Consider the following 25,813-nt stretch of genomic DNA (forward strand, 5'->3'; position numbering starts at 1 on the left):
GTTTTAAGTTGTTTTGCTTGAAATTGAGTGCAGATTTGTATTCGGTAGCCCAAAAACATCCGGAATTTAGCAAAAAAGTTTTGGTCTGATGTGCAATTACACTGTTTAGTTCCCCAGTTTCTTTATTTAAAGAAATTAATTTGGTCCTTCGATTCGGATCAGCAACATGATTTGCAGAAGAAAGCGACCATTTTCACAAACAACTAGAATTTGAAAGCCATTCGATGGACGCTGTGTTTGACTTGCTGTCAGATATAAATCTCCGCAGATCACGAGGTCGTTAATGTGATATTCGTGTCGGCGCCGTCTGCTAGGTACGGCACCGTTACTCTATTGTCGATTCAAATGAGTTTCATGCATTTCATATTTGTCTATGTTGTGATTGCGTGTTCGTTTTACATACCAAAATTCAATACAATTGTGACGGCCTTACGGTTTCTATTGCTAAGTTGTAAGCTCTTTTACTGACCTCAAATTCTCTCTAAGGCGTAAGGCTTACCAATAAATTCGAGGCGCGAACGCCTTGATAAAAACTAACTAATGTGACTGATTTTTGATAACCTAGTGGTTACGACAGCGGCCTCTTAGCTGGGGGCTGGGGGCACCTCTGAGTTCTAAGCAATTAAATATCACTTGCCTTAACCGTGAAGGAAAACATCAGGAGGAAACCTGGATACCTGAGAGTTCTCTATAATGTTCTCAAAGCTATGTGAGTCTGCCAATCAGCATTTGGCCTGGTCTGCCAATCTCCACTTGGCCAGGTCTGCCAATCTGCACTTGGCCAGCGTGACTGTGGCCAAAATCTCTCATTCTGAGAGTAGACCCGTGCTCGGTAGTGAGCTGGTGGTGGTTTTATGATGATAAGTATGAAGCTCTTTTATTTAGACATAACGGCGGCGGTGTTTTGTTTTCAGTATACCTACCAATTTCAACGGTATGTCAAATTACATGAAGCTGAATTAGTTATCCAAAAGACTCGACTCGTTCCTCTGTTTGCATTAATCCTAAGAGTTGTTATAGGTATTATAATGTTAGTAGAATAGTGCTGGCTAATCATAGTGAGGGAAAATGATTATGCAGTTTAAAGTGGAGTGCACTGGCCACAAACATACTTATTTACTCTCTACTAGTTCCGGAACGAGACTCTGTCAATGCTTATTAGAAACGAGAAAGTTCTAACATGTGGTTACATACTGTTTAGCCTTGTGTGTCTACTGAGTACTGACACACAAGCCTTCCCATTTGTTGCTCTCGAAATCCCTGCCCACGCATTCTTGTATAGGTAGGATATAATTAATATGAAATAAAGTATTTTTGAAGTGAAAACTTCTTTAGGTTCGTTGGATGATTTTGGGATAGTAAAAAAGTTTTAACAAGGTCGCGTTACCAATATAACGTAATTAGTATTACTATTATTACGTTAATAGTACTAGGAGTGCCGATACCTGATGTAAAAACTAAACCAATGTTAAATATGTATTAGATTTTAATTTACAAATTATGAAATTTTAATTTTTAATTTTACATTTAATTTCAAAATCCAAAAAAAAACTATAGTTTTTAGTTTTCGCTTCTGTCGGCAGCCCCCACTGACTGTCATTTTTTTCTTGTGAAAAGGTAACACTGCATCGCATTTAGTATTGAAGGAGGATAAATTAGTGATTGTATCTATCCGTAGATTCCGTAGTGTGTCACTGACCCTTTAGTCGTCTAGTGACTAGAGACGTAGACTAGACTCTAGTCTACGTCTTTAATCTATGTCTAAAGACTAGAATATAATCTTGTTTCAACAAGAGCCATTGCAATTTACTGATAAAGCTTGTGCACATTTTAGACAGGCCTCGCCGCAAAGCATCGCATTTCATTAGACTCCCATGAGAGATCGCTTTTATGACTCATCCGTTCTAAATGTGCTACCGCGTATTAGTGTAATCTGATACTATCCATATCAGTTGTTGTTTAGATTCCTTAAAAGAAGTTTCCCTAGCGCGCTCCAAAGCGCTCTCCATACAAACGCAGTCCTAGAAACAAATATCTGTCTTTGTTTTGCACTAGATTTCCTTTAAAATATTGTGTAGTTTCAAAGTTACACGCATTATATTTGTTTGTAAATGTTTGAACCTGTTTAACTTTAAAGCTGCACGTTTTTACAGAAATCTGGAAAACGGGATCTTTCCGAACAGGATTCTAGAACGAGTTTATAAAATTACATAGTTTGATTATTATTAACTATTCAAATGAGAAATGAACTACGATTGTTTGGAGGGCACTACAAATAAACTCCTCTTAAAACCAATCACAGGCGATTTTTATTTTTGTTTCTCCTATTCGGATAGGTCTAAATCTGAAAGTACATACATAGTACCTATGTGCTTTATAAAAAAACAAAGTCTCCATATCGTTTTAATTTTTTTCAGTTTCTTAGGATCTGACTACAAAAACATACTATATTACAAAGTTAAAATTACGTACTCTTATCTTCATAAATAAGTTCTACAGTGATTCAAGGTTTTCCCATTCGTTATTAGTCTACGTGGTAGTGTTTGTTGTTGGAAATGAAATTATTAAAATTTACCTATTTTTTTATGTAAAACAGCCCCTTTTAGTAATACGGGGTAGTTCCTGGCGTTTGATATGCGAGCTGTGATAAGGTCGCTGGCCACACGACACTTCAACCCCTTGCATTGCGAGGGCTGCTTGCCCTTCCGCCTTATTGATTAGCCCTGCCTATATCAACTCAAATGTTCAAACACTACACCTACAACTTATTATAGTCACCCATGATGGCTAAAACTGACCACTACTAACACACTGACTATACTGCTAATAAAGTTGTCATGATGAGGAATTTACCCATTTTCTAGTTCAAAGCTATAAACAATCTTAGCAATGTTGAACTTTTTTTTTACAAAGTTTAACAAATTTTATGGTCTGGCCTATACAAACTTGCCAAGGCTTCTTAGGAGTCCGTACAAATTCTTCAGAAACTTCTCGTTACATATTTTAGTTTTAAGATTTTAAATACATAATAGCCCGCGACTTGTTTTTATCCGCAGTGAAATGAATGCCATGTCCGTCTCTAGGATACAAGCTATCTCTATACCTAAGTGCTTTTAAATATCTTCAGCAATTGATTTGGATTATAAGCTTCTTTACGAAATCATCATATTATTATAAGACTAATGACCGGACGCGGCTTCGCTCCACGAAAATATAATTCCTCTTCATATATTTCTTACCCAGTGCGAATTTCGATAAATGAGGCCTTATTTCTTGTCTGGGCAACCGTTGGTTGATCAGTCATTAGTGAGTCAAGAGTTTTCTTTTTATATATTTAGATTTTCTAAACTTATTGTTTCATGAGATCGGAATTAACTGCGAGATTGAGAACGATTTGAGATAAGCCGTGTTAGTCTATTCAAATAGTAGAAGCGTAATGTAAATATCTATTGCATGCATTGTAGTAGGTATCAAAGTCGTGAGTTGTACATTCGCTCTTCAAGACTAACTGAGAAAGGAGGTGCTAACGTGTTTATACACTTACACTTCAATACAACATTAACACGTTGCATACGGGATAAATACTTACCGGCTTTATGCAAACTAATAAAAAATACGAGTAAACGTTGCACAAAAAAATCTTCACTGATTTACCCGCTGTTTTGCAAGGTATAGGAATTATGATTAAGTCTGTAAATGCTTTAGAGAATAGTAGTAAAAGAGTTTAATTTTTTCCCCTAAACTTTTTATTTCTTTCATTGATAGGACTAAAATATCAACAGCTTCTTTTTAGATAGATCAGTGGGAAGATCCTCCGTACTACTCTACAAGTCAAGCTTGAGCCTCGATTGCTCAACGGTTAAAGGAGCGAACTGAAAACCGAAAGGTCGCCGGTTCAAACCTCACCCGTTGCACTATTGTCGTACCTACCCTTAGTACAAGCTTTACGCTTAATTGGAGGGGAAAGGGGAATATTAGTGACGATTTGTTGAAGGTGTTAGTTATTTGAACTAACACCGAAGACCCGATAGGCAGATCTTCAAATTTTTAGGTTCGGAGAAGGAAACAATGAAACAACGTACTTCAGCGGAGAGTTTGTGTGTATGTAACGGTTTATTTTTGACAGTTCTTATATAGGTACAATTTTTAACCATAGACTAATTTTAGGCATAATCTACATAATAGTTCCGATAGGCCGCGAACGCACTGTCAACTTAATAAGAAGCGTTGACATAAATACCCCCCTTCTTAAACGTCGTTTAAGAGAAAACAAATTCGTCTGGAGAAGCAAGGGGCAAATGCTAGTCATAGCCCTGCGCACCACTCCTCTCGCGGTTCGGATATCGGCGACTCTGGAGATTCCGTCAGCTCCTTGGTACAGAGGGGTAATCCAGCTGAGGCGCCACTTGAGGGGTGCGAAGTTATCTTCTTGCAGCAGCATGAGATCTCCCACGCTCAGCCTTTCTCGTTTCGTGCGCCACGTAGTGCGCTGTTGAAGTTCGCTGATTCTTTGCCAGCCACGCCAGAACTGCTGGCGTATCTTCTCGAGCCCCGAGTAGCGGTCAAGGCTGCTGGAACTGAAGTCTTCGACATTCGGGGACGGCAGCGCAGTCAGAGGCCGTCCAATCAGGTAGTGTCCTGGGGAACGAGGGAAAAGATAGTCAGGAGAGGAAGTCATGGGATATAAGGGGCGACTATTCAGTATAGCCTCCACTTGCGAAAAAAGAGTATTTAATTCCTCAAAAGTCAGATTGTTATGTCTCAAATATCTTTTAATGAGAATGTTTTTGGCGGAATTGATCCTAACCTCTCCAATTTCTCCTGAATATACAGGCATAAAAGAGAACTTTATTTGTTCGTCTACTGCAAAGTCAGAAATAACGGGACTGGAATTTAAAAATTGAGTTATTCCTCTAGCAGTAGCTACGTTAACAGAGAAACATTCTGCCGGTTTCAGCTCTGTGGGTAGGTGACGCCTAGCGGCGAGCTGTGCCGCGCATATCGCTAGATGTAAAATCGTCATAGGCTTCCCGGCCGGAGCTACCCGCGACTTTGAGCACGATAAATGAACGCTCGACCTAACTACCGCGTCGATTATTATTTTTAAGTGAATGCATTTCTCAAGGTCGCGGCTGAATCTCTGAGAAGTATTTTTAACATGAAATCGACCTGTTTTTAGGCGAGTAGTGTGAGTTTTAAAATCTTCTCGCTATTACTTAATAATATTTTTTGGGGCAACTCTTCTAGCTCCCAAAATTTGGCTATTTGATTATCCAAGCGATCGTCGAACGATACGCTGGATGCAAAATTGCAATTAATTTGTTTAGGGTCACAATTTAATGAAATATGACCGGAAATACCCCACCCGAACCGTGAGTTACACAGATATGGTTTTCCATCACCTAAGGATTTAACGGTGTTACCTATTACATCCCAGAATAGGTCGGCCCCTATAAGCGAAGACCCGATAGGCAGATCTTCTAATTTTTAGGTTCGGAGAAGGAAACAATGAAACAACGTACTTCAGCGGAGAGTTTGTGTGTATGTAACGGTTTATTTTTGACAGTTCTTATATAGGTACAATTTTTAACCATAGACTAATTTTAGGCATAATCTACATAATAGTTCCGATAGGCCGCGAACGCACTGTCAACTTAATAAGAAGCGTTGACAGAAGGGATGGTAATACTACTAATTCAGTTTAAAACTAAAATATTGGTGTCGCACAAGGTTTCACTCACTGTGTGTACATACGGGTAGGTACTAGGTAGGTATATCTACTAGGTAGGTAGGTGTAGCAGTGACTAACATTTGTCTGTACCCCTACTTACTGTTTTTAGTTTATCGTGAGCTAGCTTATGCTTGCGACTTCGTCCGCGTGGACTACACAAATTTCAAATCCCTATTTCACCCCTTTAGGGGTTGAATTTTCAAAAATCCTTTCTTAGCGGATGCCTACGTCATAATAACTATCTGCATGCCAAATTTCAGCCCGATCCGTCCAGTAGTTTGAGCTGTGCGTTGATAGATCAGTCAGTCAGTCAGTCACCTTTTCCTTTTATATATTTAGATAAATGGTGCGAATATGATGCAAATTAGAAATATATTTGGTCATGAGCTAGTATGCAAATAAATCTCCCAGTATATAACACAGGAAATGTATCGACGGCAGTTAAATATTATGTGGTGACTGGTGGTATATGTGGCTGGTTACGATTACTAATGTAAGGGAGAGTTTAAACAGAGGTTTTACATTTTAAGACTGTTTGTTTGTCAAAGCATCATATCAATCATTCAATCATCAATATTATAGAAATTTAGTCAAGCTGTGAGTCAGAGGCGTTATCTAACTAGATTAACGGAATTTTTATTTAAAGTTGGCTAAATAATCAATTATTATAATAAATACTTAACCAATTTATGAATTAACATACTATATTACACCTATAAATCTAATCTACATCTGCCATAACCAGAGCTATCAAGAATAGCAGACTACGGCTCAGATCAATAGAATAATTTCTGTCTTTGCTCAGACTTAAGGCATTGTTAGAATGAGACAACGATATCACATATCTGTCTTATTTTAACAGTCTGAGCAAAGTCGCAGCGCTCTCTATAGATCTCGGCCTAAGTACTGTCTTTGGAATCTATGCTTTGAAAGCTGATGCCCGCGACTTCGTCCGCGTGGATTTACATTTTTCAAAATCCCGCGGTAACTCTTTGATGTTTCGGGATAAAAAGTAGCCTATGTGTTAATCCAGGTTATAATCTATCTCCATTCCAAATTTCATCCAAATCCGTTCAGCCGTTTTTGCGTGATTGAGTAACAAACATTCACACTTTTTCCTATCTATAATATTAGTAGGATAATAGGAAAAAAAACTCATAGGATTACAAGATATTGGTTCGTACACATAGGTAATTCTGCTTCAATTTGCCTCGGGTCAGCACGATACAACACGATTTGTGCCGAGGAAAAATTTGTTCCTTGCCCAGTTTGCTAATATGCGCTCGGCTTAAAGGAGTTGTATTGCAAGCCAGTGCCCGCTCGCCTTGCGAAACTACTGTCCGTACTAGTTACGCTAAATCAATCTCGGCCTAATGGCACCTCTCGCTCAATGTGATTATTGTCGTTAGATTCTGTAACTGTTTTAGATTAAGTTGATTTCTCAGCGAATGAGGTCCTTTCCTTTTTGCTCAATCATTGAATCAAATATGTTTTGAACATTCAATTAATAGTTTACAATAACAGATATTGACAATGTCTGTTATTAATTGACTTGTTATATCCCTTTCTTCTGACGTAACTATTTATTTTATGATCAAGTACTAGAATATAAATTCCAATTTAAACTCCAAAAGCCCATTAATATACAATCGCTATCCCTAATAATAATTCGTCAGATACTCACTTTCACAACTGAAATTCACAATAATTATTTTATTTGGGATACAAAACATCAACAACTTATTCAATGACAACGTTAGTAATTCATGAAAATGCACAATATATTCTGTATATATAATAAATAATATTCTGACACAGTCGTTTGATATGTACTATTTTACTTAAATAAAGATCTCATTATATGATCTCAAGGCTAAATATAAGTTCTGATTGTATTTTCGTAGTACCGAAAATGAAACAATGTGTTTTTTTCTTGTTAACAGTTTGCCTCCTCGGCGGCAGAAAGTGGCGCGTGTGGCAGCACTTCGTCATCGACTTCATCGTCGTCGTCGTCGTCCTCGTCGTCTTCTTCGTCGTCATCGGATTCGGATACTGCGGACGCCGCTGGCGGCTCCGCTCATGCCTCTGCCGATGATTCTAGTGCCGCTCTTGCTGCCGCTTGTCAACTACAGGTAAGTTATATCCGAGCCAATTGATGTCTTATTCCAATACTGGTTGTAGTACAAGTAATAGTTTGTAATTAGTGGATGGATTAATAAAGATAATTCCAATAACCTGCAATATTTAAAATGTGTGTCATAACCCGAATAAACTAACCCGAAATAAATTCTACAGGTCATCGACGATGCGGACCTTGCGGAACTATTTCCAGAACAAACATCGAGCGCGCCGGCGCAACAGCCCAATTTCTCGACCTTCCCCGTTCATAACGCGTCGCCGGAGAGCGACAACAAGTCTATAGCAGACAATGGTAAGTTAAATTAAAACCTTTGAGATATCAAATTCCAGAATATTCAACTGTCATAAAAATGGTTGCCTCTTTCCAGGTGACGGGTCGAGTAGTGAAATGGAGCTTCCACCGCAGCTAGTCTCGGCTGCGATACAAAGAGCTACAGCTGAATCTTCTGGGTCTGAGAATGAGTGTTCTAACTCCGATACTGTGCATCAAAACGCTTCACATTACGCGTCAAGTTTGTTGCAACAGTTTGTAGCTAAAACTCAGCTTCTGAGTAGTACTGCTCCTCTCACGTCCATAAGTTCTGCAGCAGCATCGTCTTTAAGCTGTGCACTCAGTACAAATCCATTAAATGCAGTCAGTACTATTAACGACTGTGTTCTGGATCAAATAAATAATCTGCCAGATATCCCACCGATTGCACCAACTTTTTTGAATAACACCCAGCATTTAAGTCCGCAGCAGACAGAGGAGCTCACTCAGATAAATAAAGATCTTGAAGAAATAACGTCTGTATCGGAATCTGTTGGTTTATCAATTCCAAACCCACTGAGCCTAGAAGATTGTGTCGACAATAATGACTTTATGAACTTAGATATAACCTCGGGTGGTTCAGAGCTCGGCAGTGCAAGTGACTTCTTAAAAAGTTCACCAATAACAGTGGCCAGTACGGATACAGGCCACATCAATCAAATAGATTCTCAAAAACTAGATACGATCAGTACGAACTCCGTTGAATCTCAAGAAGATGTTAAAAATGTCGTCATTGAATCTAGAAGAAAACGAGGAAGACCTCGTAAGGTCAGAAAAGTGGAAGAATATGAAAATAAAAGTACTGAATCTCAAAAAGAAGCCAAGTCCAGAGTAAACGTAATAAATGATTTTCATAATAATAACGATCCACCTAATGTTTCACCGGACTCGGGCATCTTGTCAAATCATAATTCGCCTACACATTCACCATTACGACGGCATGATATAGACGAAACTCACAGTAGACATAGCAGAAAATCCATTCAAAAAGAAAACACAACTGAAAGAAAAAGTGCGAGATCTAAATCGAAAACTCGTAGTAGAGCGCACAACAGATCAGATTCAAGTGATTGTGACTTCTCTAAAAAGCGAATAGAAAATGAATTAAAGCAAATTAAAACAGAAGCACCTTCTCCAGTTCCACTTAAACAAGAGCAAAATAAATTTGACAAGACCAAGAAAAATGATCATAAATTAGATATAGCTGCACTAGATAGAATGTTATATGCTACTGATAGAGTGCTGTATCCGCCACGAAAAAAAAGTAGGCCGGAAGCCACAAAACAAAGCAAAAAATACGAAAACAACTAAAACTTTAAGAGATAAAAATCAATACGATTCAGCGGATAGTGACGATGACTCATTACCATCCAACAGATCCGTACTATCTGGTGTTTATGCGAAGAGAAAAGAAGTTAATAGTAAACTAGCAACTTTGCCTAAGAACAACAAGAATAATAAACCAGTTAGTAATTCCTGGAGAGATCATCAAAGTGAAAATGAAGCAGCTGCTGATGATCCTCTGGATCCAACGTGGAAACAAATAGATCTAAATCCAAAATACAAAGACATTCTTTCAGGCTATAAGAGTGATTACGAGTTTAAACCTTACAAAAGTTGTAGTAGACTCATAGAGTCTGGCTATAAAAGCGATTACGGTTGCCGATCAGGTTATAAAAGTGATTGTTATCGTTCTGGTTACAAAAGTGATCATAAATCTGGATACAAAAGTGATAAATCTGGATATAAAACAGACTACAGTGTAAGAAGTATGCGGAGACGTATGAGAAAACTTAAGAAAACAAGATCAGTAAGAAATAGATCTTATTATAAAAATCAAAAACACTTCGTTTCCGATCAAGAAATTGTGCTTTTATCAAATAAAACATTCAGCAGTCTTACTTTAGGACACAGTTCGAGCGATTCAGAATGTGAGACATATTTACGAAAATCTAACGCTAGTCCAAAGTATGTGAGTGTTTGCACAAAATATCCATTACCTTCAAAATATAACTACGGTTTTACTAAGGCTAATCAAAAACACGTATTAAGACTAAATGCATCAGATCCATTTGCTCCTGGACCAGTATTTAGCGGTTTGCAAAGGCCGGTTACAACATATAATATTTTTAAAGTAAGTCACAATAACAATAACACATTGCTGAAACCTCCCTCGAAGAACACTTACGTAGGTAATTCTTTACCGTCACTTAAACCTATCTTTACACACAAGTTTGGAGTATCGCCAATTTGTACTGCAACTGCAACAAAACAGTCCAGCTCAAAAAAAGACAATTCTGACAGTGGAAGAAACTATCCGAGAACGCTTTCTCCTAAGAATCGTAAACAAGTAAAGAAAGACTCGCCGACTACCAAGAAAGAGAATCCTTCAAAACCATTGCCCAGTATTTTTGAGAAGGCTAAGAACACCTATATTCCGAACAAATCTTTATCAAGAAACGTCTTTTTAAGTTTTAAAAAACCAAACATAAGGCCTACATATCATATCAAAAAACATAGAAGAACAGTTGTGCTCGCACCACCTAAGATTAATTTAAAACCTGCTGAGCGACCCTCACGCATAACTATTAAAACAGAAAACAAGCACCATAGGCATAGAAGTAAAAGACGGCACCGCTCCAGATCAGTTTCAAAATGCCGAGAATCATATTCTAGTCGGAATTCTGTCGATTCCGTTGATCAAAAATTTACTCATGACATGGACGGTCTAATATCGAACTTTATAAAACTGTGCCAAATAGCGCCCAAGTTTATTGTAACCACACAAACTATATTACAAAAGCCTGTAGAAAAGGAAAAACCACCAGCTGAACCAGCACCACCTACAAAGGTAATCAAAAGAGCATCCAAGAAAAGAAAAACGTCAGATATTCAAGAGAGTGCTACGCCGACTTCGAAACGAAGACACAAGAAACAGTTAACAGAATCTCAAAACAAAGGTGGTAAAGATACTAATGAACACAAACTACCTCTGAAAAAGAGGCATTACCATATTAACTCGTCTACGAGTAACGCATTAAGTCTTAGCCTAGTCAACGCAGAATTTGATGACAATTTGAAAACCGTTAGTCCTGAAAAATTTTTATGTACGGAAACGGATTGCATGGGTGAAATTTCTAATAATACCACAGAAGATTCATCAAAACAAAAGAATTCGTCAGAAAAAGCTAAAAAGGATTCCAAAAATGTTTGCGCTACTATACAAGAGGCTAAAAATCTCAATAGTGAATCGTCACCAAGATCAACAAAGGCAAATTCAAATACAGCTGATATGTTAACAGTCAAAGATGATGATGATATATCAGTTTCACCAAGTTTAGTCAGTATGATTGACGATGATCTTAGTATTAAAAAGCCTTCGCCTGAACAATCAGAATTGTCAAAGAAAATCTACGAAACTTCCGAAAAACTTAAAGCTGTTCATAAAATGGTTCATGATTTAGAAAAATGTTTACCAAAATCAAAGGAATCCGAAACGAAAACAGAATCATCAAAATTTGAGACACATCGGATATCTTCACCAAGATCTGAAGCAAAACTATCACCAGTTCGTAACCCAGCTCCAATAGCGACACCAAAAAAACGTCACAGATTAGAAGCTGAAAAAGTTACACCACATTCTAGCTTGGATCTGGTTGTACAATCTTTGTCAAAAAAGTTGTCAGAGGACAAGTGTGTCAACGTTAACCTTCCTAAGGATATAAATCAAAATACAACAAATGAAGAAGCTAAAGAAAGTGAAAAAACTAATGTTGCATTATCTACAGCTCAGACAAACGTTAATCATGCAACTATTGATCCACTCAAGAGCATGTCTGCTCGTTCTTTATATAAAAGCTCTATTCCACCTGCTCAGAAATCCGAAATCATGACTAGAAAAAAGAACAGACTTGAGGGTCTTACTAGCAATTTAGTATCAAAAATAAACCCAAGTGCAGCAACTAAAGTTCTTGATACACTTTTAAATAACAACATACGAAAATCAATTGAATCTCGAATACTTGAAAAAGAGAAAAATAGTTCTGAAAGTGTGAATAAGGTATCCGACGAAAAGACTAAAATTAAAGAATCTCCACAAATGAATACAAGAGCAAGTGTTATTAAGTCTCCTGTGTCTAAAGGTAAAGTAATAGAAAGTAAAAAGAATAAAGTGACGGAACCTGTAGTCGAAACATCTATAATTGTCAATGTTGATAAACCGACAGGCATTTTTGAGCCTTCTGTTGATTTAGAAGATCAAATACCTAAGTCATCGATTTGTATAAGCAATGTTTTAGGAGATACCCTTAAAAACAAACATAAAGCAAAAGGTAGCGATAGCAAGAGCTCAAATTCTTTGTTAGACACTGAATCCGATATACCATTAGCATTGATTTCAGAGACACCTGACCCTATTATAAGGCCAAAAAGAGGAGAGTCTATAGCTTCAGTTTTATCTGACAAAATACAAGAGACAAGTGGCCATAACTTGCGTCAAACTAAAAGAACTCTTGCTGGGGAATCTGAAGATTCTAATGATAAGAAAAAGAAGAAAATCACAAACAATTTAATACGTGAAAGTAAATTAGTTCTACCTACGAAAGTTATGCTTCCTAAACTTTCAACGGAGAAATTGCTCGCTGCTGATCCAAGTATAAAGGCAGTCTTACCTATTCAGACTAAAGAGATTAATGACGCCACTGATACGAAATCTTCAGAAACGTCTAAGAAGCGTACGAGAAGACGTAAAGCAATTAACAGAACCGGTTTCCCTAACATTAAGAAAAAGAAGAAGAAACTAGAACCAAATCTTCATCTCACCTCTGACAGTCATTTAACCTCTGAAGATACTGATCATTCTGCGTTTGAAAGAGTGCCAAAAGACGGTGAAGCTATGAGTAGTTTCTTACAACGGACCACGAGTAGGAAACCTGAACTCAAGGTAGTATTGAATAAAGATGATTTACCAAAACAAGGACGGTTAACTGTTGTAGCTTTAGAAAAGTTGCAAGGAAAAGAAATATTAACAAATTCTAAAACCATTACCATAGAGAAGACTGCGAATGAGACGAAGGTTGGAGGGTCCTCTATTTTAAGAGCCCCTTCTTTACAACTGAAACAGAACAAGAATGACAAAGAACTTAAAATTCACATCAACAAATGGGAAGTTCTGAGTGAGACAGACAGTATCCCCTCATTGACGAGTTCGCTGAGCAACGATCCTGAAGACAGCATTCCTTTGAGTTTACTAAACTTAAAGGCTGACAAGCATAACAGTCGTTTGGATAATTTAGAAAAACTTAAAAGAAAGACCCGGGCCATGTCACCTTCCCATGAAATTGAGGAAATATTTTCTAAACGGAAAATAGTTGAAAAGACTACTAAAGTGGGCTTGAGACCCAAGTCAAGTTTGGCAGTTCTATGTCCAAGTGATAGAAGATTCACGAGGAGCTCTGATAATACAACTGAAGATGGAAAAATAAAAGCCAAAAAAGTTGAAAACAAAAAACCAGTGCCAGAACCTTCAGAGAAAACAACCACACCTATGAGCATTGTCACCAGAAGAAAATCAAGATCGTGCCAAGCTAACAAGAAAGTCAACGAGATACATTCCAGTTCACGGGAGAGCTCACTAGACACTGTCATCAGTCGACGGATTACCTCCAAATCGCGCGAACCATCCATCGACCTTCAAGATCATGATGAAAACGATCCTTTGCCACTCAATGAGAAGGAAATAGATTTCGAGAAAAGTATCGACGTGCTTTCGAAGAACATCATTTGTAAGAAGCGAGTAGCATCATCGCGCGACGAAAGCCCTGTCAACGGTGTCGATGGAAGGGACAAGCCTGTCGTGTCTAAGAAGAATCCTCGTCTGAAAAAGAAGTTTTTAGTTGCTGGATTATTCTCAGACTATTACAAACAAGAGTAAGTACCTATTAAAATTATAATCTTGTTGTTTAAAGTTCATTTACAACTAGATGATGCCCTCGACTTCATGCGTGTGGATTTAGATTTTCTTGTGAAATCCTGTGGAAAATCTTTAATTTTCCGGGAATAAAGTAATTTGTCTGTCTCCAGGAATCAAATTATTAATCTGTACTTGCCCACGACTTCATCGATTTGTAATTAGGTTTTTGAAATATTCGCCCTATCCCCGTCCGCGGGATGTACATAATTATGTCTATTTTTTGTAACAAATGTCATCAAAATCGGTTAAACAGATTGGCCGTGAAAAGCTAGCAGACAGACAAACACTTTTGCATTTAAAATGTTATTGTATAACCTGAAAACTCTTTTCAGCCCAAAACCAGACGGGAAGGGAAAGAATCTGGTCACCCAAACGGAGTTCCCCCCCGGCCTGCTAGGTCCGCCGCCGTACTGCGAGCGGTGGGTGCGGCGCAGGCAGCATCACTTCTCCTTGCCTTACGACATTTGGTGGGAACAACACTACAACCAACCTGTACCGTCCTGGAATTATAAGAAAATACGCACAAGTAAGTACGGTACGCGGCAGAAAGTAATGTACATTGACCTTTAGAATGATATTTCGGCTTTGTAGAGCGTTGTCTCTGTTACTCATACCTATATGAGGTTTTGTCGGTCCCAACGACAGAACTAATGCTCTACAAATCCGCTATCTCCTTCTAAAAGTCAATGTACATTATTTTCTGCCGCGTACTATACAACTATGAAAATATGTGGATTTTTAATTAACTTGTAGCTTTGTCACATTGTAAACTTTAAATATTTTAATTTGTTTGACCGGGGAAAGTTTACATATAAACATGTACAATCTGAGAAAGGAGTCACCATATTTACTCTATGTATCTAGTTTACGATAAACCCTTAGATTAAATGCCGTACTTTTGATATGACAGTTGACAGTTGAGCACATAATATGGCGGGTGCTTTCTCAGATTGTATGGACATATTTCTCCGCATTTATCGTGCTCGCCTCCCGCTTCATCATGCCTATGTCCCGTTCATCACTCCGCCATCTTTTGCGAATGTGTAAATACAGCTTTATTGTTACAGATGTGTACTACGACGTGAAGCCATCGGCGGAAGAGTGCGAGAGTGTCGCGTGCAACTGTATGCCGTCTTCCAGCTGCAACGAGGACTGCATCAACAGACTTGTGTACTCGGAGTGCTCGCCACAGTTGTGCCCTTGCGGGTAAGGTCTTCATACTTTGATGCTGAATCACAGATTTCAAATATTTAAAAATGAATACTGTACTGTACTGGTGTAATAAGAAGAGGATGACAAACTTATTTAATTTCAAACTGTCAAACCTCGCGACTTTAGTCGCCAGTCTTGAGCATTAGTGTTTTTTGTAGCGTAGCACTACAATTTTAAACTGTTAATTTGAAATTAATTTTTTCGTCCTTTTTTAGCAATATTAAAAAAAAGGATACAGATACTCTAAATTTAGGTTAGAGGAAGACATCAGAATTGACGCTAATAACTATATTTATATCGTCAACAGAGATAAGTGTAAGAATCAACGCATCCAACGCCACGAGTGGGCGTCGGGGCTGGAGAAGTTCATGACCGCCAACAAGGGCTGGGGTGTACGTACCAAGCACCAGATCAGCTCCGGAGACTTCATACTCGAGTACGTCGGCGAGGTCGTCTCGGATAAGGAGTTTAAGGTAAGCTTTTTCTTACCAATGTAATAAGAAAAGGACAAACAATCCTAATTTAATTTAGAACTGTCAAACGTCGTGACTTTCGGTGCCAGTCGTGAGCCCATTGTTTAAATTTGTGGCGTGCTCTTAGAGCCTTTCAATTTAAAATTAATTTTCCGTTCTTTTTTAGCAATATTAAAAAGAAAAAGATGCAGGTACTCTAAATTTGGTTTAGAGAATTCATGCTTTAGTTTAATAATTTGTTTATATTCCAGGAGCGGATGGCGACTCGCTACGCTCGCGACACGCACCACTACTGCCTGCACCTGGACGGCGGGCTCGTCATAGACGGACACCGGATGGGCGGCGACGGCCGTTTCGTCAACCACTCCTGTCGACCCAACTGCGAGATGCAGAAGTGGACTGCTAATGGTAAGCTAAAGCTAATAGTAGAAGGGGGGTCACCTCTCAGAATGAGGTTTGGCCTTAGTCTACCACGCTGAACAAGTGCGAATTGACAAACTTCACGCACCCTTGAGAACGTTATGGAGAACGCGAGAACCTCAGGTGTACAGGTTTCCTCGCGATGTTTTCCTTCACCGTTAAAGCAAGTGATATTTAATTACTCCTATCCTGACTGATTGATTGATCTATGCACAGGTTAAATTGCTGGGGTTACTCACTAAGATTTTTTTTTTGAAAACTCCATCCCCAAGGGTGTTAAAAAAGTATGAAAATCTCTGATTTTTCAAGTTGTATCCATGAAACTTGGCATATTGGATTTTGGGTTATGCTGGGTGGACATGGGTTTTTGTGGTTTGTATATCAAAAATCAAAGTTTTATGACGACATAGTGTGGCGAATTTAATTGTACACGATCTCTAAACTAAATTGACAGGTCTAAATCTACTGCTGTCCTTTTCCACAGGTAGCATTGTGAAAGGGACAGCAATAAATTTAGACATTTTCTATATAGATATGCCGCAGTTCTACATCTGCCATTATATTTCCAGGTACATTCCGAATGGCACTCTTCGCACTACGGGACATTGATCCTGATGAGGAACTTACATACGATTATAACTTCTCACTATTCAACCCAGCTGTTGGACAGGTGAATACAAGTATTTCTCATATAAACAATTTACAGTACGATTCAAACTTAAATGCGTCTGCGTGAAGTTAGCTTTGTGATCTTGCGCATGGTTCACTCGAGAACTAAATCACTTAACGGGCGGCGGTAGGTTCCACCTCAGCTTAAGCAGGCTTAAACAAAGTAACTTCTCAACTCGACTGTACAAACAAACAAGACACGTATAGCGAGAGAGAGACGCATCAAGGAACTGGCGGGAATGTAGGAGCGAGACGTGCGCTGTTACCCTCCCCGCTACCTCGGGCGACCTCGGACACCCAAAATGTGTGTTCTGCGCAACGTCGTGCGCAAACTTCAGGGGCGCATTCACGTTTGAATCGTACTGTGCTTGGTTTGATAAAGAGCCTATATTTTCGTTCCTAAGAAAGTACTATACCTTACCTATGAAAGTCCCGTTCAGCCGTTTCAAAAAGTTGCCTGAATATTTTAATTTTGTGTATTCCGTTTTACTGAGACGACCCGTGGTATGTGTGAGTTACGGGAGGGTGGCAGCTGTTGACGTAACTATCAAGGAATGTCGCTGTCACCCTCTCCACCCGCATCCTATCCCATGAGCTTTCTCAGACAAGCGGTACAACTATAGTTTCGTCACGTTTCAAGTATAATACTTACTATAATGCTTCATGTACATGAAGCCGGAGCCGCACCGGCGCGACGCTGGACCGTACTTAAGTTAAAACTTCTTCTTCTTCTTCATCTTCTTCATTACCTTATCCCACGCTACGTGGGGTGGGCACAACATGTCTTCTTCTTCCACTCACTTCTGAAATCGCATATGAGTCGTACCGGACCTTGCGCCGCCACTATTTGCACGTCATAAAATACGATCGGTGCGGTAAAGCTCATGTTATGTGGTTTTTCTTTGTTAACATTTACTTCCGGTTCCCGGTGCGACTTCAGCTTGATGTAGTCTTAGTTTGAAAATGTGAATAATTAAATTTTATCTGTTTTTTATTCTTCTAGCCCTGCAAGTGCGACTCGGAAGACTGCCGCGGCGTCATCGGCGGGAAATCGCAAAGAATCACCAAACAGCCAGTAAAGACACAATCAAGGACCCCGTCCAACGCCTCCAACCAATCCAGCAGCTCCACCGGCAACCAGCCGCGAGTCGGCCGGCCGAGGAAAGCCGTCAAGTGCAACAAGAAGTCCGAACAGCAGAGTGTCAGCGCTTGTGACATCAAGAACATGACCATACTTAAGTATCAGCAGCATCTCAACAAGCTGTGGCAGGAGCCTCAAGTGAAACCTCTCACTGCCAAGGAGAGGGCCTTGGTCAAAGAACGGCAGTGCTTCCTCTTTAGGAACTTGGAAAATGTAAGTATTTATATACTTAATAACTATCCCGGCTGTACTCACGTGTCTAGTCGACGTTAGCCCTCCACCAGCCACCCTCGCAGCGGGCTCTACGGGCGGCGCGGCGGCGCGCGTGGCCCGCAGTCACAGCCGCGGCGCGTGCGCGAACTGACTCTCTTGAAAAAGGACCCCGGGTGGGTTCGAAAATAGTCGGGCTAACGTCGACTAGACACGTGAGTACAGCCGGGATAGATATTATTTATAATGGAAACCACTCACGGTAGTTTAAACGCTAAAATATTTATATACTGTTTTAGTTGTTGATTACACGATAGAATGAGAGACATTTGTTAAGTTTTATGCTGAGCTGAATTGCACTTTATTGCGTCGTAACAACTAGTAACAAGAGTCGTTATTTATTTTAGCGCCTTTACGGCTTTGTGTAGTAAGCCTTCTGAACCTAGAAGGTACTATTAAGTATTCTGTGGTATGTTTAAGCTGTGATACCCGCGACTTCGCCCGTGTGGATCTAGTTTTTGAAAATCCCAGGGGAATTGTTGGGTTTTCCGGGATTAAAAGTAGCTTATGTAACTCTTCAGATCTTTAATTATACTTATGAAAACAATCACGTCGATCTGGCGTTCCGTTGCGACATGATTAAAGGACAAACCAACAAAGAAACACTTTCGTAATTATGATATGGCTAGTGATTCTACAAACTGAGATAAATTTAACCTTGCAGGTACGTCGTATTCGGGAACGTCTATCCCTCCCAATACCTTCTTCCCCACCAACTCCCGCAACTGCCCCTCCCCCACCAATCCCTGTAACTCCCCAACCCCCTATACCCAGCACCCCTGTAGTGACCAATGTCAACCCCTTGACGCTCCCCGATACAATGAACCCCCAGGTGTTCCTCAAGAGATTGCAGACGTTAAGAGCTTCCAAGGAAGAAAGTATCAAGGAGTTGACGCGACTTGAAGACGATCAGTCCCTTGACGTCAAAACACGGTTAGGAAGAGTGTTCAAAGCGCTGTATAACGCCGTCGTTGCAGTAAAAGGTAAGCGTTTATTTGACCCCCTATCCTGCTACATACAATGATCCCCGCAGGTTCCTTTTCTAGGTACAATTAACTCCAGTACTCCTCAAGAAATTGCAGACATCACATGGTTATTCGCATAACCTGATTGCCGTCTCCACCTGGCGCGTACTATAGTCCAATCTGTATTCGAAGGGTATGATTGCATCATACTAAAACAGATTTCAGACAGGCCTGTGTATTTAACTATGTTGCAACTTCTAATTGAACTACTATTTACATTTCACTCCATTAATAGTATCCATTTCATAATGATTTTGATGATATTACGTAAATTATAAGTCCCGCAAATTGCTAATGAGCGTGGCCGCCATTTTAGTGACGTCAGCACTAGACTGAAGTTTCGAGCTGATGGTATATTTTTACCTAAATATAGTCAAATGACGTTAAAATGACGTCATTTCGATGTTAATGAGACATGGTTCCACCGCAATAGCAATTTGCGGGACTTATAACGAAACTATATTCACTGTATAAAAATCTATAATGAAAAACGAGCAGTGGTGTGATATCTATGACATCCTATGAATGATAAAACATTATAAAATAGTACAGGAATAAAAATGAATCCCTTTTCAGATGACGAGGACAAGCCCGTTTGCTCGCTGCTGCTAAAACTAAAGCCGAGCCAACTAAAAGCTGATCCAACCACTGTACCAGATCTCAACACAATACAGAGCAATATTGACGCCGGGAAGTATGACAACGTAGCGCAGTTCGACGGCGATATCAACAGCCTGTTCTCCACCATCATACGCGAACAAGGCAAAATAACGGCCTTGGGGGCGGCTGCAACGCAACTCAGAAAGGTACAACTTTCCACCTCCCATGGCCCCACCATAGAGCAGAAACAAAGAGGAGTTGGCCTAAGCAACTGTGCACTGTGATTTTCAACTAGGTCCTGACGTCATCACTGTGGGCGGGGCCTTAGTTAGTATGCTGTCTGCGTTCGTCAGGTTCACATATATTGAGACTCGTATTATCGGTGTGTTTTCGCGTTTTTAAGAACAAAAGGATGAAGTGTTGTGTTTTATCGTGTCAAAGTTATTCAGACAGACGTTCTGATGCTATGAATGGTATCACATTTCATTTGTAAGTAATTTTATACGTAATTATTAAAATAGTTCTAGATTATTGACATCTAGTGTGAGATAGCTGAACTATGTAGTGACATCAATATATCGATGTTAGGTCGCTAAGCGAGTAGTTTTGCTACTAACCCGCAGATGGAAAATTGAGAAGTGGGCGGCGTTCCACAACCCCTCACCCCGCAAAATGTCACTCGATATTTCATAGGGAAATCTTAATACAACATCTCCTCTTTGTTTCTGCTCTATGGGCCCCACCAAGCTCTCGGTTATATGGGCCGAATCGCAGGAGGGCGCCCGTTCGCTACTTGCTCTTGGCATTTTCCCGGGGCGCCTTCTTGACTCCCTACAAATCGCTACTCAGAAAGGTACAGTCATCATCATCATCATGATCAACCCATCACCGGCTCACTACAGAGCACTCATGACCTGCACGCCACTGGCTGTATGTCACTCTCCAAGTCTTTGATTAGTATTTTACGTAGGTAAAATATCTGTAGTGTAAATTAATCAAAAGTAATCTCAAACCGTATTCATTTTTTCTAGGTTTACAACGCAACAAAATCGGACTTTGCTGAATATTTGACCAAAATACTAGGTCCAAATGAATCTTTACCAACTGGTTTCGTACAAAAATCTAAGTCTGGTAAGTAGCTCATATATTTATTTCAATTTTAATCTCAGATAGATAGTTATTTCAGTCGGAGCTCTGGTGTTAGTATTTTTTGTAAAATTGGCTATGGAAACAACTAAAACTCCTAACAACCACTACTATAGTCGACGCATTTTAAACTGAATCGTCGAGTCTGTTTCGCTCGCACTTACCTAACGACCTGTAAGTGCGAGCGAAACAGACAGATAACTCGACGATTCAGTCAGGACAGTGCTCTCAAAGCGCACTGGATGTCTGCATTAGTTAATAAGTATATTACTGCATTAGTTAATAACTTATTCTATGTTAGTTAATAGTTATATTAACTAACATAGAATAAGTTTCTTACTAACATACATTTTATTATAATATAGGTACTAACATAGGTTAAGATGGTTACTAACATAATATTGTGGGCCTTTGATGTCTGACGAAACAAAGATTATTTATTTATTTATAAACATTACGACATGACGCCATGTTACGTCGAGGGTTGTGTCAGTAAATGGAGAGTTCATTTCCAATACTTACTTCAAGCAAATGCGTACTTATCGCTATCCCACTTCGACTCACCAATTAGAGCGAGAGATCGGACCCCAGTGGGATTTAATCTCTCGCGCGGCAATGAAAGTGGGATAGGGATGAGCAGTTTTTGATTCAAGTAGGTATTACGATTTATGAGTAATCAATCCAGCTATATATAGACTAGCATATGCCCGCGACTTCGTCCGCGTGGATTTAGGTTTTTAAAAATCCCGTGAGAACTTTTCGATTTACCGGTATAAAAAGTATCTTATGTTCCGCTCCCTTCCTTTTAACTATTTCTATGCCAAAAATCAAGTCGATTGGTTGCTTAATTAGGGCGTGAAGAAAGGACAAACAAACAAACAAATACAATTTCGAATTTATGATATTAGTATAGATTCATGATCGAGACTCGCAGCTCATGTCATGGGGTGGGGCTGTTGCAAAGCTATTGGCTTTACGGCTCTGGGTTCTAGCTGTCTTGAGCTACGTCATGTTATAAGTCACGCAAATTGCTATTGCGCTGAAACCATGTCTCATTACAGTCGAAATATCGTCATATTAACGTCAGCCGAAATAAAAATATACCATCAGCTCGAAACTTCAGTCAAGTGCTGACGTAACTAAAATGGCGGCCACGCACATAAGCAATTTGTGGGACTTATAGCTACTGTAACATGTAAATTTGCCCCACAGAAGAGGTGATCCTGTGCATCTGCGGGCTGCACGTGGAGGAAGGACTCATGGTGCAGTGCGGCAGCTGCGGCGTGTGGCAGCACGCGCGCTGCGTGCGGCTCAACGCGGACTCCGCGCACGACGACGCGGCACACCACTGCCACTACTGCACCGCGGAGCAGGTATGATACTTTTTTAAAATTCTGTTACAAGTTAGCCCTTGACTGCGATCTCACCTGGTGGCAAGTGATGATGCAGTTTAAGATAAAAGCGGGCTAACTTGGAATTGGAATAGAAGTTTCATTAAACCCGTACCCCATATCGATTTCTTTGCGGCATCGTATCGGAATGCTAAATCGCTTGGCGGCTTGATTTCGCCGGTGGGATGGTAACTAGCCACGGCCGAGGCGGTCCACCAGAACAGACCAGAGACAATTTAGAAATTATGAATTCCCATATTGCCCCTGCCAGGAATCGAACCTGCAAGCTCTCATACGTAGTCTCTAACCAACACAATTATTTAGAAATCGGCAATCTTCTTTTGTAGAACTATATAAGTAATTAGTATGAATGTATTGTTTCAGGTTGACCGCGAAATTCCTCTCGACGAATACACAGACGAGGGTCACCAATTCTACCTCACCCTGATGCGCGGAGACCTGCAAGTGCGACAAGGCGACACGGTCTACGTCCTGAGGGATATACCCATAGACGACAAACGGCCAGACGTCAGCCAGAAGAACGGCGACAAGAGCGAATCGCCCAAAACTAAGCGCGTCGATAGAAAGAAACTGAAGATCGCCAAGGGGAATAAGAGTGAAGAAAATGTGCAGAATAAGGTAAGGTATAAACAAGTTCTTATGTCAATGTCCCTAAGGCTCAATTCCAGTTGCTATCAATCCGAAGACCTCCAAGGACGACAAGACGACACAGTCAACGTACAGTGCGACAAGGCTCTTTTGGCACTTGAATGACATTGACAGGGGGGCACTGTAGGAGAACAAAGGCTTAGACTTCAAACAAGAACAAAGGGGACACTTGACGGCAACGTTAGTTCCGATTTTCGCTACGCGTCAAAAGAGCCTTGTCACACTGTACCCATTAGGGATATACCCATAGACGACAAACGCTCAGATGTCAGCCGGCAGAACGGTAATAAGAGCGAATCTCCGCAGAGGCGACTTCCTGTTGCATTATTTTGTCGTCCTCTCATATTTTCTCAATATGAGTGTTGATTCAGAGTGCAATATTTTATATCCGATGATTAAGAAGCTTCGCTTCTATCGAACTTCCCATGCTATCTCGTGCCTTTTTTTAAACTTTATTGACATAATTACAGGAAGGCGAAGTGCGCAAGCATACGTACCAGACGATCGGCGAGGTGCCGGTGTCGGAGCTGGACATATTCCGCGTGGAGCGGCTGTGGAAGCACAAGGACACGCACGAGCGATACGTGTACGGGCACCACTACCTGCGCCCGCACGAGACCTTCCACGAGCCCACTAGGAAGTGAGTCCATAGTCCATCCACCATACTACACGAGCCGTCTCGGTCATCAGTTCGGTTGTTTCTCGCTTACTTCTCAGGGGATTTTTTTTATCCCGATACAAGTTAACCCTTAACTGCAATCTCACCTGGTAGTAAGTGATGATGCAGTCTAAGATGGAAGCGTAGCTCGCTTCCATCATAGACTGCATCATCACTTACTACCTGGAAGAAGTATGGCATTTTTTATCAAACCCATACACCTTTGGTTTCTACACGGCATCGTACCAGAATGCTAAATCGCTTGGCGGCTTGGCTTAATTGGTTTTTTATTTGTTGCAGATTCTTCCACAATGAGGTGATGAGGGTTCCGCTATATGAGGCAGTCCCTATAGAACTTGTCATGTCCCAGTGCTGGGTCATGGACCTCAATACTTATTGCAAGGTTTGTTTCAGTTTGAATACTGATTACCGACACATTCATGTAATTCACACCCATTTGTTCACTCAGGGCGAAATTTCTGATATATTTAAAACAAAAAAAAATGGTTAATTCAAGCAAACAGCTAGTTTTCAAAAATGATTTCATTTATCCGGAATTTCGGGGGGGGGGGGGGGGGGGGGGATTTGAAACCACGCGCCCATTCGTACCCTGGCGCCCCTAGGAATGTGCCTAGTTTGCCTTAGGGGTAATCCGCCTCTGCTAGATACTCATGTAACTCTATTTATGGGCATTTACGTCGTGCGTGCATATTATGCGATGGGTTGGATAATGGTGATGATGATTTAATAAAAAGTTTTATTATTTTTGCAGGGTCGTCCGGTGGGCGCATCGGAGGAGCACGTTTACATTTGCGAACTACGCGTAGACCGTTCAGCGAGACTGTTCACACGCGTGTCGCGACCCAAGTACCCGTTGTGTACCAAGCCTTACGCCTTCGACCACTTCCCGTCGCGGCTGAAGCTCACACGCTCTTATGCTGTTAGTATCAACACTATACATTCTTGCTTTTGATATTTTCTACCACATGTATGGGAGGTTCTTGCCAACATCGCGCTTTCCGGTGCGAGGTCGGGATTCCGGCATCTTGAGACCCCAACGTCTACCGATATCTAATAATACGTATTAGAATATGGATACCTCTGCGAGATCCGCGTGGGTCGATCAGCGAGGCTTAAATTTCCAAAAGCAAAGCTTGCGCAGATAACAAAAACCGGAATTTTCAATCACGTTTTATAATTACTGTTATACTTTTTTTTTCATTTTCTGTCGAAATTTAAATTCATATCCTTTTCCAGCCCCACGAGGTCTCACCCGAGTACCTCAAAGGAAGAGCAGCAAAGAGTGCAGCGCCAGCTGAAAAATCTAAGAACCCTCCAGAAACTAAGAAAAAATCCACCACCGCGAGCACAGCAGCTGCTGCTGCACCCAAGGTAGTGAAAATAATTAAAGTTTATATATTTTTATTACAAGTGCAGAAGTGAGTTTGTTTATCGGTTGTTATTTTATTTTATTTTATTTATTAAATTAACTAACGGCTACTTACACTAATACATTTAAAAAAAAAAAATTCTGAAAATATTACTTAATAAGTGCAGTCGCCAATTATAAGTTAATACAAAATTTACAAACATATGAGACAAAATAAAAAATAAACATCAATAAGATTACAGATAATACTTCCTACTCAAGACTTCCAATATGCAAAGATCTTTTCCCGAAACTTATATAAAGAGTCAGAATTAATGTCAATGACAGAGCTGTGGTGGTTAAGAGTTTTACATTATCTAGAGACAGGAGAATTGGCGCCAAGGACAGTTCTACACAACGGTGGACTAAGTGGTGTAATGGGTTTACGTGGATAATGGACAGATAATATCTAAATATATAACAGGAAAAGTTTACTGACTGACTGATCTATCAACGCAAAGCTCAAACTACTAGAAGGATCGGGCTGAAATTTGGCATGCAGATAGCTATTATGACGTAGGCATCCGCTAAGGATTTTTGAAAATTCAACCCCTAAGGG

The 25,813-nt window shown here is 40.1% G+C and overlaps 1 protein-coding gene across 1 annotated transcript in view; it reads left to right on the top strand.

Moving 5' to 3' along the window:
- ash1 (histone-lysine N-methyltransferase ash1) overlaps positions 1-25,813 on the top strand; it is a 93,431-nt gene that overhangs the window by 66,913 nt on the left and 705 nt on the right. Inside the window, 19 exon segments of the mRNA XM_069504219.1 lie at positions 7,675-7,863; positions 8,027-8,162; positions 8,239-9,437; positions 9,439-14,108; positions 14,484-14,677; positions 15,219-15,357; positions 15,671-15,836; positions 16,088-16,244; positions 16,826-16,926; positions 17,929-18,279; positions 19,001-19,319; positions 19,938-20,167; positions 20,993-21,092; positions 22,320-22,480; positions 22,883-23,137; positions 23,638-23,807; positions 24,126-24,228; positions 24,598-24,765; positions 25,083-25,217. Of these exon segments, the coding sequence (XP_069360320.1) occupies positions 7,675-7,863; positions 8,027-8,162; positions 8,239-9,437; positions 9,439-14,108; positions 14,484-14,677; positions 15,219-15,357; positions 15,671-15,836; positions 16,088-16,244; positions 16,826-16,926; positions 17,929-18,279; positions 19,001-19,319; positions 19,938-20,167; positions 20,993-21,092; positions 22,320-22,480; positions 22,883-23,137; positions 23,638-23,807; positions 24,126-24,228; positions 24,598-24,765; positions 25,083-25,217 (8,943 nt within the window).

The sequence above is a fragment of the Maniola hyperantus genome, chromosome 17 (genome assembly GCF_902806685.2).
Source record: "Maniola hyperantus chromosome 17, iAphHyp1.2, whole genome shotgun sequence".
In the NCBI taxonomy this organism is placed as follows: domain Eukaryota; kingdom Metazoa; phylum Arthropoda; class Insecta; order Lepidoptera; family Nymphalidae; genus Maniola; species Maniola hyperantus.